This window comes from Thamnophis elegans, chromosome 6 (assembly GCF_009769535.1).
Source record: "Thamnophis elegans isolate rThaEle1 chromosome 6, rThaEle1.pri, whole genome shotgun sequence".
Classification (NCBI taxonomy): domain Eukaryota; kingdom Metazoa; phylum Chordata; class Lepidosauria; order Squamata; family Colubridae; genus Thamnophis; species Thamnophis elegans.
The window spans coordinates 25105741-25121256 of NC_045546.1; the positions used below are offsets into that span (position 1 = coordinate 25105741).

The 15516-nt window shown below is 38.1% G+C and overlaps 1 protein-coding gene across 4 annotated transcripts in view; it reads right to left on the reverse strand.

The window, feature by feature from the left end:
• The window catches only part of STARD13 (StAR related lipid transfer domain containing 13), an 86327-nt gene that overhangs the window by 40677 nt on the left and 30134 nt on the right, over nucleotides 1–15516 (reverse strand). The window contains exon 1 of one of the 4 annotated variants that reach the window (XM_032219360.1): nucleotides 5575–5825. The exons of 2 other annotated variants lie outside the window; for them this stretch is intronic. In XM_032219360.1, coding sequence (XP_032075251.1) covers nucleotides 5575–5613 — 39 coding nt within the window. In that variant the 5' untranslated portion in view covers nucleotides 5614–5825. Of the gene's footprint in view, nucleotides 1–5574; nucleotides 5826–15516 lie in introns of those variants that run through there. One more of the 4 variants, XM_032219367.1, reaches the window with a different exon arrangement.

Here is a 15516-nt window from a genome sequence, read left to right on the forward strand (position 1 = left end):
CAAAAGCATTTCGCCTGTCAATATCTGTGATCAGGTATTGTCACCTGCCATCAAATATGTCGCTATTTGTCAAAAAGTTAAATAGTGCTTTATGCATGTTATGTGAATATTTAGGAAATGAATTGTTAATACTTTAAAAAGCTCCCAGCAAGTATATTCATAAAAGACTTCCTTTTATGATTCTTGTTTGACATGAAAATATACTTCAGATATGGAAATTTGTTTTATTTGCTCTGCTTTTGATGAAACAAGCTCAGGTATATGCATGTTCTTCAACTTACTCATGCATGCCTCACAAGTAGACTTAGTTATATAAATTTTTCCCACATGAGCAACTTGTGTGATGATAAGATTTCTAGAGCAGGGGAAAATGTGTATAAATTTCTCTGCATTAATGTTTTATTGCAAAAATATACTGTCCTGCCTAATTCCAAACTGAGCAATAAAAGAGTTATAGTATGGCATACACACGAATGTGAGGCTATATCCATGTGCGCAAATAAAAATCAATAATTGTGACTACATCCCATTTCTGCACTGCTGAAGAATAGACAGTGTGATAAAGAATGCCCACAGTGCCATCAATCTAATGTTTAAATAGCTTTTCTAACAAAGAAAGAAGAAAGGGTAGTTTTATCACAGTTCTGTGCACTGAATCTTAAAGGCTGTATAGTCAATACCATCTTTTTAGAGCCGATGCAATGTTACTCTTTCAAAAGAGGTCAAAAGCTTTTCAGCACACTAAATGTGGCTGAAAAGGGAGGTTCTGCCCATTGAGCAGCTCTAAAGTTATGTGAAGAAACCTTTGGTTTTTTTTCTAAGACGGATTCAACATGGAAGAATACAATAGTTTAGATTCCATAGACGACTCCGGCTCACTTCATTAGACTTTCTCCATGAACATTTCAGCAATGCTATAAGATGATAATCAGTATGTAATGGAGGATAGTTGACTAGTTAGAGACTGTATAAATTATCTGAGTGAATGTAAATGTCAAAGTCTGTAATGCTCTAGCTCAGCGATGGTGAACTTATTTTGCTTCGCATTCCATAAGGGGGGGGATCGCAGGGGGGTCGTGCGTGGGCATGCTACATCCATAATGTAACGTGACCCCACCAGTGTGCATGCACACATGAAAGGCGCTCCCCCCATTTCTGCATGCTTCTTTCGCCCTCTCCAGGCTCCAGAGGCTTTATAGGAGCCTGGAGAGGGCGAAAACAGCCTCCCTGCCCCCCTGGAGGCCCTCCAGAGGCTTCAGGGACCTTCAGGAGGCTTCCCTGAAGCCTTCAAAGAGCAAAAAACCAACCCTACGAGCAAACTGGAAGTCCGATTTGCTCGTAGGGTCATTTTTTAGTCCTCTGGAGGCTTCAGGGAAGCCTCCTGAAGGTCCCTGAAGCCTCCGGAGGCCTTAAACCAACCCTGCAAGCAAACCGGACTTCCATTCGTGAACTTCCGGTTGTTCGGGCTGTTTTTTTGCATTCCGGAGGCTTCAGGGAAGTTCCTGAAGCCTCTGGAGGGCCTCCGGGGGGCACTCTTTTCGCCCTCCCCAGGCTCCTATAAAGCCGCTGGAACCTGGGAAGGGTGAAAAATGGCAAACTTTTTTTGGCTCGCATTCCATAAGGGGGGAAGCACAGGGGGGGAAGCCCAGGGGGGGTTTGTGCGTGGGCATGCTGCATCCATAATACAACATGTGACCCCCCCAGTGTGCATGCACGCATGAGGCGAAAACAGCCTTCCCTCCCCCCTCCGGAGCTTCCGGAGGGCCTCCGGGGAGCAGGGGAGGCTCTTTTCGCCCTTCCCAGGCTCCTATAAAGCCTCTGGAGCCTGGGAAGGGCAAAAATGGCTTTAAAAAAGGCTGAAGTCAGCTGGCCAGCATGCGCATGCACGCTGGCCAGCTGACAGGGCAATGCCTCGTGTGCCCTGACAAATGGGTACTCATGCCACCTGTGGCACAGGTGCCATAGGTTCACCATCCTGGCTCTACCTGATCCAGTTGTCTCAGCTACAAATTTTCACAGTTTCAATCACAAATTGACTTCTGTGGATCTTACTTCATACTTAAATGGTCAGTAGAGGAGGCGTGCATAAGTGCACTAGTGTGCCTATTGTCCCTGTTATTGTATTTTTTTTCTTTTATTCTTGTTCTCGTTTTTGTTTGACAAATTCTAGTAAATAAATACACAAAATAAAATGTTACACAAGTTTAGTATGCTCTATTATATTGAAGTATTGAACCATGTTAGTTGTTCACATTACCAAGTTTTTTATACAAAATGTAAAATACATTTCACATAATGTATTAAAACAACTCATATCTTTCATATAATGATAGCTAAGTATTGAATATAATGTGAGAATCAGGGGGCATGAAACTTCCAAAACCATATTCCTATATGTTTTTGGAAGCAAATAAGAGTACAACAAGAGTATAACAAAAAAAGGAAACCTTTCTTCATGAGGCAATCCTCTCTGACATCAAAGTATCATCAAATATTGTTATAGAATTCTGGTAAGTACTTGTATAAGATTGTTCTTTCTTTAGTTATATTTTCTGAAATTCAAAAAAAATCCGTAGTTATTTATGGGTAATCCTAGAGCTCCCAGAGGAATTTAGCAGCCAGATTTAAAGCTATGATGGTCAGGACCACTTAGGACACTCAGCCAGGCCACATTGATGACCATTGCAGTGTCCCATGGTCACATGACCAGGTTTTATGACGGTTTTGCTGAAAGACAGTATTTACTTCTGGGGTTTGGCAAAGCCAGCCTATAGCAAACCACAGCTTCTTTTAACAACCATAATATTTGCTTAACAAATGCTTCAAAAAGGGTTTTAAAATCAGGTCAGTCATGTGGATGATCAGATTTACAGCTGTCACCAACTTACAAGTGCGATGGGCAGGCTCCATTATGGTTGTAACTCAAGGACTGCCTGAATTTAGATTTTAGTACCTCCCAACTTGTCTCTGGGTGGCTCACAACAACAAAAAAACCCAATTGATTGATTAATTGATTACATGCCATTAAGTTGTTGTTGGCTCCTAACGGTCACATAGTTATAATAAATAGGAAATATAATAAGGAAATAATAGAATGGCAATCTAGACAGTAACATCAATATATAGGCAACAAATATCAGATACCTCTGATTAAGTATAGAGGAATTTTATCCACCCTACCCCAAGGGGCAAAGCCAGATATAAGGCCTTCTGGAACATGATTAGAGTGGGAGATGTCTGTAGCTCAGAGGAGGGCTTATTCCAGAGGACAGTCATAGCACATATATCAGGTGGGGAGAAATATAGCATAATAATTCCCCTGTATTCCCTTTAGAAAGAATGGACTGTAGCATTTCCGGTAACAGTGAATCAAAAGATGGCCTCTCAACCAGGAATGAAATTAAGCAGGTTCTGACAAGTTCTGGAGAACCGGCAGTGGACTTTTTGAGTAGTTTGGAGAACCGGCAAATACCACCTCTGGCTGGCCCCAGAGTAGGGTAGGAATGGAGATTTTGCAGTATCCTTCCCCTGCCACGCCCACCAAACCATGCCCTCAGAACCAGTAGTAAAAAATTTTGAATTTCACCACTGCTCTCTCATCTGAAATGAACTTCAGTTTAATTATTCCTTTTAAAAATTTCCTTAAGCTTAAATAATTTTAATTGAGTATTTGAAATATACTGTTGTATGATTTTGATCTATATTTGTAATGCCTCTGAACGAGAATAGTATTATTATATCTTAAAGAGGTTGACTAAGAAGATTCTTGAATGATTTTACAGTTTGAGCTATGTCTTAATTCTTAAAACCTGACAGCCACTAGCATTGCGCGAGAAAGCCTGAAGAGGCTCAACCTGGTACCCTTTCTTCTTCTTTGGATAAACTCTAAAAATTCCAACCAAGCTTTGGCTGGGAACTACAGTCTTAATACATTTGTGAAGGGACCAATCTGGAAAAAAATAGAAGATATACAAGGATGGTCCAATTTTTATGAATTTATTTTTCAATAAAGAGAAGACCTTAGAACATAATGGGAAATTAGTCTGGGCAGCAACTAGATCTGAAAAGGAGGCAGAGATTGTTATAATCATCCCAAGCTGCGCTCCCTAGAAATCACATGGGAAATAGTCATCCTCTGTAGTAATTCCTATTACTACAGATTCCTATTTCCCATGTGATTTCTAGGGAGTTCAGTTCTATGAAGTTTACTTTGTAGATAAGCTTTTTATTGCTGAAATACCGTTCAACTTCCAGGAACTGTTTTCTGAGAAACCAAACTGTAGACAAGTATTGCAAATCTTAAAACATCCACATTTCCGCATTGAAGTGTATGTTTGTGTGTGCAAACATGTGTGAGATAGACCTGTATATCTTATAATGTATATGTCAGAATCTCCTAATTAATTTCTAGAAAACCATGGAAAGCAGAAGTAAATATGGATAGTTTAATATGGATAGTTTATTGAAATAAAGACTTAATAAGATTAAACTGTAATTTGCTTAGTTTGCAAATTAAGAAATCAGAACTTTAAATTGAATTAAAGGTCTCAAAAGAAACAGAGATAATTTATTACATCCCATAAAAGTGGGAATATTTAAAAGTTCTAATTCATTCAAAGTGTAATAAATTACTGAAAGTAAACTCCAAACTTTAATTTTTTTAAAAAAAAAATCATGAATAAATGTAACCATTGTTGGCTGAGAAGGATTTTACAAATAAAAATAAATTATTACCAAAATAATATTAGTATTCAGATACTTAGAAATACCTCTACAAGATGGACAAAATATGATACTTTTAATAGAAGTGGGAAATGTTTTAGATTAAAGAAGGCAGTTATGTACTGAAAGGACAGCTTGGGCATCCCAAATGTCATATACTATTAAAAAGGATTTCAACTAGACAAGTAATTGCATTAATGCATGATGATACGGAGAAAGATTGGGTAACATGAACTACAAATAACGTTAACATAAAATATGTATTACTTTCTCACCATGGTACCTAAGCGTATACAACTCATGTAAAATCTCTTTTTAGACCTAACAGTTACATATGTGGAGAAAATGGTTGAGCAATTTAAGGTTAAGTTAAATTTCATTTTCTTCTGCAACTAATGTTTTGATCCTCTTTAAAGTCAGAAGAACAAAGAATCTGTTCAGACAGCAATATTCCTGATGTCTAAATGAACCAAAAAGTCCACTAGGCACCAATCTTACTTGGATGCAATAAGGTTATAATAAAACCACATATGCTTCTTTGCCTCTACAGAAATTTAATTTTGAAATATTATGTACAAAATCTATGAAAGTCACACAATTATTTGCCTTAATAGCCTTCTTTAATATGCTACATGTAACAAACTCACATAAACACAAACACATATAAAATTTTAGTCATAACAAAGTACAGATTTGCAACCTGGCCGTAAACTAGAATTAAATGCATAGTATCATGAAGTACCATATAATATTGAGAATAAACAAATGGGTATTAAACTGGTTTAGCTATAAAAAAAAAATTGAGATTAGCGTAAATCAGATTCCCAAAGTCTTGATTTCTATTTCACCTACCGGAATATGATGTCCTGGCTGCCAGCTAGTAGTTTGCATTAAGTCTGATGAGTCATGCAAGTTATGCTGTATATCCTTGGTTTAAACAAGCACTTAATAACTTTTCTGTTCAAAATTTATTCCCGGTAGGAAAGAAGAAAAATGAAAAATCCCAAACATGTGGGTTTTTTAAACAGCTCTAGTGGGAAAGGAGCAAGATGACCCCAGTAACTTTGTCCAGATGCTATGAAATGGAAAAGATATTGGAACAAGCTGATTAACTAAGAAATTCTGTTTGCAGCCCTTTGTGTATCTAAGGATTAATGAGCAACCTGGAGGAGATGACAACCTGAGGTACAGCCTCAGACCAATAACCTTCAAATGGCTGTTAATTCCGGGAAAGTAATATGTGGCAAGGTTATTAAAGTAGTTGTAATGGAAGTTGAGGAAAAGGCCATGGAAAACTGTACAGACTATAGATAGGACATCTTCATCTATGAGACGCCAAAATTTCCTTTCTAGAAAAATGCTCTCCAGTTGGATTTTCAGTTGGATTCCTGAAATGATTACTTAAGCAAGATGCTTAAATTTCTTATAAACAGTAGCTAAATTAGGGATTTGGGATGAAGACCAAGTACAGTAAATTATTCTTTTTGAATGTGTCATTATAGCACTCAGCTTCATAAAATAAATTAAAGTGAATTAAAATTGTCGAGATGGCACTGCCTGTTCAAGTCCACGATACCTTCCAAATATGTTAAGACTGCAACTCTGAAATTCCTAACACGAATTTAGGCCCCCAAAGCCTTTATTAAGCACCAAATTAGGAACAGTCTCTCAAAAATTCTAGCCATGCTTACCAGGGATTTTAAATTTAGGTATTTTAACACCATACGATTAGAGAAAATGTTGTTCAGTTTGATTAGAGAAAAAGCTAATCAGTATTGGAACAGTATTATATTGAATAATTTATATTTTTACAAATAAATAAACAAATAAACAAATAAACAAATAAATAAATGGTGCTGGTGAGGGAGGGATGATTACCCTTGTGGAATGGAATGGATGTTCTTTTGTGGAGAACCATGAGGTTTAGTTTTTCCATCACTATATTTATATATTTACATACAAGTACAGGTAGTCCTCAACTTATGACCACAATTGAATTAAAACTTTCTGTTGCTAAGCAAGACAGTTGTTAGGTGAGTTGTGCCCCATTCTTGCCTTTCTTGCCACAATGTTAAGTGAATCACTGTGGTTGTTAAAATTAGCAACGTGATTTTTAAATTAATCTGGCTTTCCTATTGACTTTGCTTGCCAGAAGGTCACAAAAGGGAATCACATGATCCCAGGACACTACAACCGTCATAAATATGACTCAAAATTCAGCATTTAGATCACAGGAAGTGATAGTACCGCTCTATACTGAACTAATGAGCCCACATTTGGAATAGTGCAGTGATGGCTAACCTTTTTTTGACTCCTGTGCCAAAAGCAGGGGGAGCGCAGGGGGGGGTCGTGCACAGGCATGCCACACCCATAATGCTATGTGCGCGATACACCCACTGCACATGCATGACCAGCAGCCCTTCCCTATTTTGCACGGTTTTTTCGCCCTCCTCAGGCTCCAGAGGCTTTCTAGGAGCCAGGGGAGGGGGAAAACAGCTCCCCCGCAACCTGGAAGTTTCAGGAGCTTCCCTCAGGAGGGCGAAAAACGGACCTATGGGGAACCCAGAATTTCAGGAATAGTGACTTCCGGTTTGTCTGTAGGGCTGATTTTTGACCTCCAGAGTCTTCAGGAGGCTTCCCTGAAGGCTCCGGAGTGCGAAAAATGGACCTATGGACAAACTGGAATTCACTTCCGGCTTACTCGTAGGGCTAGTTTTTGCTTTCCGGACCCTTCAGGGAAGCCTCCTGAAGGCTCAGGAGGACGAAAAACGGTCTTACGAGCAAACCGGAAGTCACCATTCCCGAACTTTTGGTTTGCGGATAGGGCCGGTTTTTCATGCCTCAAAAACAGCCTCAAAAGAAGGCCAAAGTCAGCTGGCCAGCACACGCATGCATGCTCAAGCTTACAGGGCACGCCTCGCCCTGTAACAAATGGCTCCGTTTGCCACCTGTGGCACGCGTGCCATAGATTCGCCGTCACGGGAATAGGGAATCCAGTTCTGGTCACTATGATACAAAAAAGATTCTGGAACCCTAGAAAAAAATAAAGTACAACTTTCTTGTACAAAAATTGAGATTTTGTTTCCTTCTCTTATGTGTAAGTTTTTATTCCTAAATTATATCAATAAATATTATAGAAACGTTCAGTTGATGAAGGGTAGGATTTTAAGAGATATTCAACCAAAAAACACCACTTATGGATTTCATTAACTATGCATGAGTTGGAAAAGAAGCAGAAGGAAAATAGGTCAGATTAAATAGCACATATTAAGAATTATAGTTGTTTGCTATCTGGGGATCTGAAAAGGAGAAGGGTTGTGCAGACCCAAAAGTTGAAACATAATGGGGAAAAAAATTACACAGCGGATGGTTATCAAGACTGTAACTGCCTATCTTAAGGACAGACGATACAAAAGAAGATCCTTTTAAAGACTAAGAAGGTGCCATTTCATCACACTTGCTCAATAATGTCCATAAAGACTTGTCTAAATGTGAAGGGATAGTTTTTATATAGTTTTCTCACTAGGGGAACCAGTTGTTAATCTCTTTTTATCCAAGCAATTTCAAATTATAGTGCTTGTTGGGCATGAGAAACAGCTTGATAGAACCACAGTCTCTATAATGACATATTTGTCCTGTCAGTTGCTGCATGCAATTTTTTTTCTTAATGGCATCCATAAAAGCAAACTCCAGATGCTTCTCACAGGCAGTCCATAATTCCACACCAAAGGCATAAAATGAAATGAATCTGCATGTTGTACTACTGTTTTTGCAGTTCAGCAAAACGTTGAAAATACAACGCTGTTACATTTAATTCCAGGTATGTGTTCTGACACATACATACAAATGGACATGCACACACAGTTATGCTATCTATAAAACTGTTGCTTCACTCTCATATTTTTATTGGGTTGATAATCCTCTTCATCTCACACCTATTTTTTTATACTAAGGAACACTTTCTTCCTCTTAAAGTAGCTTACAAAATTATATATATATGTACGTACATACATACATACATACATACATACATACATACATACATACATGCTGGTCTTGTTGTATTCAGGTCTTTTCTTGTTACCCATTTAATGTTACCCATTTAATGCCTTGAACAAATTTAATGATTAATCAAAAATAGCTTTATATTGGATCTATCCATTTATTAGTTCTGGCCATACTCACATCCGCACTGAAGTCCCTGAGCATCACTCAAAAAGCAAAGTGCAGCATTTTGCTAGAGAAAGTTTGTATATTCCTTAAAGGGAAGGCATATAACATATGAAGAGATGCTCCCTTAAGAATCATAGTTTCAAGCTTCAAAGGTAATAATCAACTACACGACCCTCGCCTAGAAACAAACTGTCAGTCCAAAAACTACAATAGAGGCATCATTGGTTTCAATCAAAATTTGAATAGCAACACTCTGCAATAATTGAAGTTTCTAGTTGGGTTTTAAGGGCAGTTGTTGCCATAGCAACTGAAATACTACACTAAAAATACAGTTTGCAGACAAAGCAGAAACAATTCTTTTTAAAAAAAATCAGAAGAATTTGATTTTTTTAAAAAAAAGGTAGCCTTCCATCTCAAACTGTCTGATACTCTATCCCTGAATCTTAAAATAAAAGTACTTCTACTTTGTCTAGATTTTATCTGTCTGAATGCTGTATGATGATATCAAAGGACAGTTGAACAAAGTCCTTATCTCCACTCCTGCCTCCAAGCACATAAAATCTGTTGAGATAATTTAGCACAGTGGTTCCCAAAGTGGGGTTCATGCCCCACAGGGGGAAAATTTGATTTTTAATGGGGGCAATTTGAATCTTTAAACCAGGTTAATAGGCTTTTAGCCTTCTTCCACGTGAGTAGAGTTCACTTTTTGAGTGAAGTAAGAATTATATGTCAGGGGGTGGGGGACATCAAGATTGTAAAGATGCTTAGGTGGAGCATAGCCAAAAAAAGGTTGGGAACCACTGGTTTAGCGGGAAGGAAAAAAAGAAGACCTATTTTTAATGGAACTTTGCTCAGACATCATTATGTCTTAGCACTTCTTCACCACAATCCAATTAACACAGATTCTAAACACTGATCAACACCACCTGACTTGCCTAAAACCTGATGGAAAGAATATACCATATGGTTCGCCACGCACTGAAACTGTGAGCACTCATGCCTTTTGCGCACAGCCTGCCATGCATGGGTTTTGCTCAAGTGCGTGGCTTGCATGCATGCACACAGCTTAGAAAATGTGGCTAAATAGGACGGCATAGAGCTGGGGTGGGTGGGCTGGCCCACTCTCAGGTTGTCACTACTGGTTCGCCCAAACCAGTCTGAACCGGCTGAATGCCACCACTGTTTAAAACCTACCATCAATCTATGGCTGATTTTTCTCAGTGGTTTTGTGTAGCTGTTAAAAAAAACATATCTTTCCATTACCAGGCCTGGAATATAATTCAGATAATTAAAAATGGTATCTGTTCCTTCTTCCTTATTTAACAGTGCCGTTCCAGGAAAATGAGAAGAGACAGGAAGAATTGCAAACAGTCATGGTTAGTGTTGAAAACTTGCCTTCAAGATAAACTGATGAAAAACATGTAAGTCATTGCAATTAGGTAATTTTTAAATACAGTATTAGAAAGATTTTCATATATGGAAAATTATTTTGAAAGTCCCTGAAACATGTGAAATGGACTCTACATATTCCATGCTTGGGATTTCTTTTTAAAAGAGAAGTGAAACAGAATTTGAGGCTCATATATTAACTAAGGTGCTATTTACATGTTAAAATACCCTGAATTTTAATATGCTTAAGTAAATTATGAAGTCCTTCTTGGCTGTACCGGCCTTGGAGAGTGTAGCAAAATAGTTTGCTTTGATCTTATGAATACAGTGTTTCTCTTTGTAGTTCAAGCAAATAATTTTGCTACACTACAGTAATCAGTTTGGGATCATCTTAATTGCTAACAGCATTGTTCACAAAGCTAGTTGAAGGTGGAACTGAAAAGAACAAAGGCTACTGGATGTCAGGATTAAAAGCAAGTTAGAGGATTATCAATCCAAAAGACGGCGTGTTTCTCACTTAAAACAAAAAGGGGATAATCTATTATCTATTTATAGAAAGATTAGACACTAGGGAAGAGAAAGAAAGAAAGAAAGAAAGAAAGAAAGAAAGAAAGAAAGAAAGAGGGTATTAGAGTCGAAAAAGCAGAAATTTAGATGCTGTCCAAAATCTAGCAGTGATTCACACTGCCAAATAGTCTACATCTCTTCCTTCAGTGCATCCTTAAATGGAAAAGGGATAGGAAGGAGGTTCCTATGTGTATTGAGATTCACAGGTTTCACAGAATGACATTCATCATACCGTAGCAAGCTGAGAAAATAACAGAAAAATCAAAACAGCAACAAAGTACATTTATGGTAGAATATATGGACACCCCCTGACCAAAAGAGCAATTTTTGATGGCAGAAAAGATACAACTGTTGATAATTAAAGACAGAGAGCTACGGTTAAGCTTACCCACAAATGTATTTGAGTTCAACCATTGTACTTATTTTTAAAAACCCTAAATACGCATTCAAGAAATTAAGATTAAACTGCTGTTTGTCCAGAAACTGCAAGGTTTGGCTCGGGCCACTAGATCCTATCTGGATTGGATCACCCTCCATCCTGGGATTCTCCTGGATTAATGGCTTCTGCTTGATCGTAGGTTTGAGGCTGTGGATAGCTACTGGGTTTCCCTCAAAATAAGACCGGGACTTATATTAATTTTTCCTCCAAAAGATATATTATGGCTTATTTTCTAGTTTGGTCTTATTTTGGGGGAAATACAATACTAAATGCCTCTGTCCGCTGACAATCTTAACTGGGGCTTATTTTTGGGGTTGGGCTTATATTACAAGCATCCTGAAAAATCATGCTAGGGCTTATTTTCCAGTTGGGTCTTATTTTCAGGAAAACAGGATAGTGGTTTCACAGCTTTGGCTGCTTTATGCCAGTTTCAACCCTTCTAGCAACAGCCCCTTACGTGCTTGACACTTGGGTTACTTCGGTGCATTCTAATATAGCTAGGAGGATTAAACATTCATTATAATTAAAAAGAATATTTTTGAAAGAATAACCAGGGTTGGGATGGGGGAAGAAGGGTGTTCTTATCTTTGCAATTGTTCCATTATTTCCTTATTCCCTTTCAAACGCATGCAAAGTGCCTCAGAGTCTCCTTCAGATTTATATAGTTGCTATGAAACCGAGCGTTAATTTAAAAATTAAAATGAAAAACCTAATCTCTCTGCCTTTGAATACACAGGCATCTTATTCAATTAGCAAGTGTACATATATACACATATCACACAGTGCCTGCTGATTTATCGCTGAAAAATGCTTCAAATTGATTCCGGTAACATCAAAGTCAGGCAGGGTGGAAATAGCCAGTGCACAGCAAACATCAGCCTCAGTGGATGACAAATAAGCAAACAAAGAGGCCACGAGAAGGGAACAAAAGACCTCAAAGCAACTATGATCACAAGGGCAGACTGACAGTACAACAGAGGAAAAGTCATTACAATGGTCCTTCCAATGAAGTATAACCAGTGTGCCTTAATGATTGCCAAGATCTTGCTATTATACCAATATATGGTTTTTGCTAAATATACCATGCAGATACTACTAGCAATAAATCCATAGCCTCCCCAATAGAGTTATTAGTGGGGTGGTCATTATTATGATACAACTTATCCATCACATTGTCATAAGGAACATAAAAATTCTAAAAGGTTCTAAATGATGGACTCCCAGCACTACTACTAGAACCATTATATCTTTTCCTCTTGAATAAATTCCCTGGGGAGGAAAGGGCATAGAATAAGAGCGAGAAGAACACAAGAGGACCACAATTTAAAGAAAATATCACCAGAGACCTCTTTGCTGGCAGTGAATGTCTTCCTCAGCAGATGTTCCCTTACACTATTGCAGTTATTGATGTCCTGTGAAGATTCCTACATAAACTGCCTTGAGCTAATGGAGGAGATGTAGGATACAAATAAATAAATACTCTGAAAACGAGAGACTTTATTTACATGGCAAGGACACATATTACATAAACACTCCATCAATTTAGTAATCCCCTTTTCCCACTATTCTTGGCAGCAAGATCTTCCCTAATTGTAAGGAAACCTATTAAATAAAAATGATGGTAACAAAAATAGGTCCTCTGAATCAACAATTACCTCAGCTGAAAAACTAGTATTTTATAGTTAGGAAGCCACTGGGCAGAACTATAACTGTCAAGAATAATACATACATCTGCCAAAACTTTAAAAGGAGAGGGCATCAAGAATCTTGGGCAGAATCCAACTTACTCTGCCTCTACTATTGATAACTGAATAGTACCGGGCATGATGATGTTGCCTCTTTCCTAATTTACATCCTCCCCCATTGGTAAGAACAGACTCCCATCCCCCTGAATTAATGACATCAATCAGCAGGGAGTTTTGTAAAATGCATAAACCAGTCATTTTCCAAACTCTACCAGAAGATAAATGATTCCAGATGTTGGACTAAAGCCATTTTCCCACACATGCTACAATGTTTTGTTATCCATATTGGGTTATAATGTCGTGTGTGTGTGTGTGTGTGTGTGTGTGTGAGAGAGAAAGAGAGATACAGAGAAAGAGAGAGAAAGAGAGAGAGAGAAGGAGAAAGAGAGAGAGAGAGAAAGAGAGAGAGAGAGAGAGAAAGAGAGAGAGAGAGATTGAGTATAATTCAAAGAGTTAACAGCTAAAGCTTCCGCTTCTGGCTAAGAGCAAACAGTGTTTTAAAAGTATAATAGTAAAAGTTCAATTGCTGTACAAAGAGTGGTAGAACTGATTGATGCCAAGCTAGGATTTCTAGGATCTTGTACAGAGTAACAACAACAAAACTGCTCATCTCCTGCTTCCTATTAATATTTGTACAAATGAGAAAACGGATCACTTCCAAAGTTCCTGAATAAATTAGAACTCCGTTCATGCCATTTCCATCTCACACCTTCTATTAAAATAAAAACATCCATCAACTTCAAACTTCATTGAAGATACGGATCCTTTCCCTCACCCTCCCCAAACTTCCAAGTCAAAAGGTAGTGACTCTTCCTAAAGTTGAACGCAGATGACAAGAATTATTCTAGGACTGAAGAAAAAAACATATTTAACTTTTCTTATATGTACCAAAGTTCTAATTTTCAATGAATATACAGAAAATAAAAAAGAACAATCAAATGCATTTTGGAATCAGTAATTTCTTTCCATTATTCTGATATAAATAAAGGAGTCAGGGGAATAATTCCTGCTTTTAACTTATTCTGGCTAGGTAGAATACATTTTCTCTTAGCAATACAAACATATAGTTCCTTCCATTTGTTTACATCCATAGCAGTTGTCAGTAAACCATTTACATATATAGTGGACTAATCTTTAATGGTAGTTTGACAACTTCTAAAATCTAGAAGAGAAAATAGCACTTAAATAAAACAGCAAAACTACGGGAAAAAAGGAGCAGTTTGAAAGCTCGTTTGCGATTTTTTTCAAATAAGCAACTGCATGAAAAGCTTGATTGCATATCTCACATTCAACTAAAACTGTTAAAACTCTCTAATCGGAAGAGCAAATGGAGATAGTTAGCATAGTAATAACCACATACATATTGGAGGAAGCAGACTTACTTTGCGTAAAAATATCTTAAGGCTCGACTAGAAATATTATTTCTTCTACTGCTTACTGAGAAGTGTTCATAATCTGACAGATGGTTTCACTTTGCCACTGAGCATTTTCTCTTGCTTATCTCTGCCAGCTATTATTTCCACAAGGCTGTTTGCAGGACTGTGTGCTTTACATCTTTTCTGAACTAAATCAATGCCTCTCTTCACTTTGGCTGGTTTCTAATCCCGCCTCCTGTTCTTCTATAAATGAAAACTCACAGCTGGATTGTCTGTAAACCATTTCTCTTACCATCAGCTCCGCTGGGTAAATCGTGCAATCAGGCCATGAAGCAACCCGCTGGAAAAACAATCACTCATCTTAATGAGATACATATAAAAGCCAACCAATCATGAATACTGATATCTAATGACTGGTGTGTCCCTGGCTATGACCTTCAGGCCTGTCAGGCACAACCAACCAGAGCAACACAGTGATGGGTCCAAGTTGACGACTTTATTATATTCTACCTATAATACAAGAACCTCCCCAAACTGCTTGCCTTCTCTTGAGAACAAACAGATAAAGTTCCATAGAATGAGTGTGTCAGTCCTGGGTCTCTTGTGGCTATGCAACAATTCAAGGTTCAACTCCAGCCTTCCCCAGCTGGTAGTTTTCCACGAAGCCTGAAGCACCTATCAAGATTATCCAAGACCTACTTAACCTTATACAATTACCTGGCAAACCAAATAATGTATTTTTATATTAAGTTGATTTAAAATAAATGTACATGTGCAGATATAATAAAAGCAACCTCGTTTTCATGTTCCACTCCTATAGAAGTCATGAATCTGTTTCTGGAACCATTGCTGTATTAGATAAGGAGGAACAAACTGAAGTTTGATTCAGTCAATATGGAAATTGCATTACTTTATGAGCGCAGAATAGGCATAGAACCATGATGGCAAACCTATGGCACGCATGCCACAGGTGGCACGCAGAGCATTCTCTGCGGGCATGCCAGCCGTTGCCCCAGCCCAGCTCCACCGCACATGCGTGCATGCCTCCCACCAGCCAGCTGGTTTTCAGGTCTCCGCTGTGCATGTGCGGGGGGGAAGCACTCGC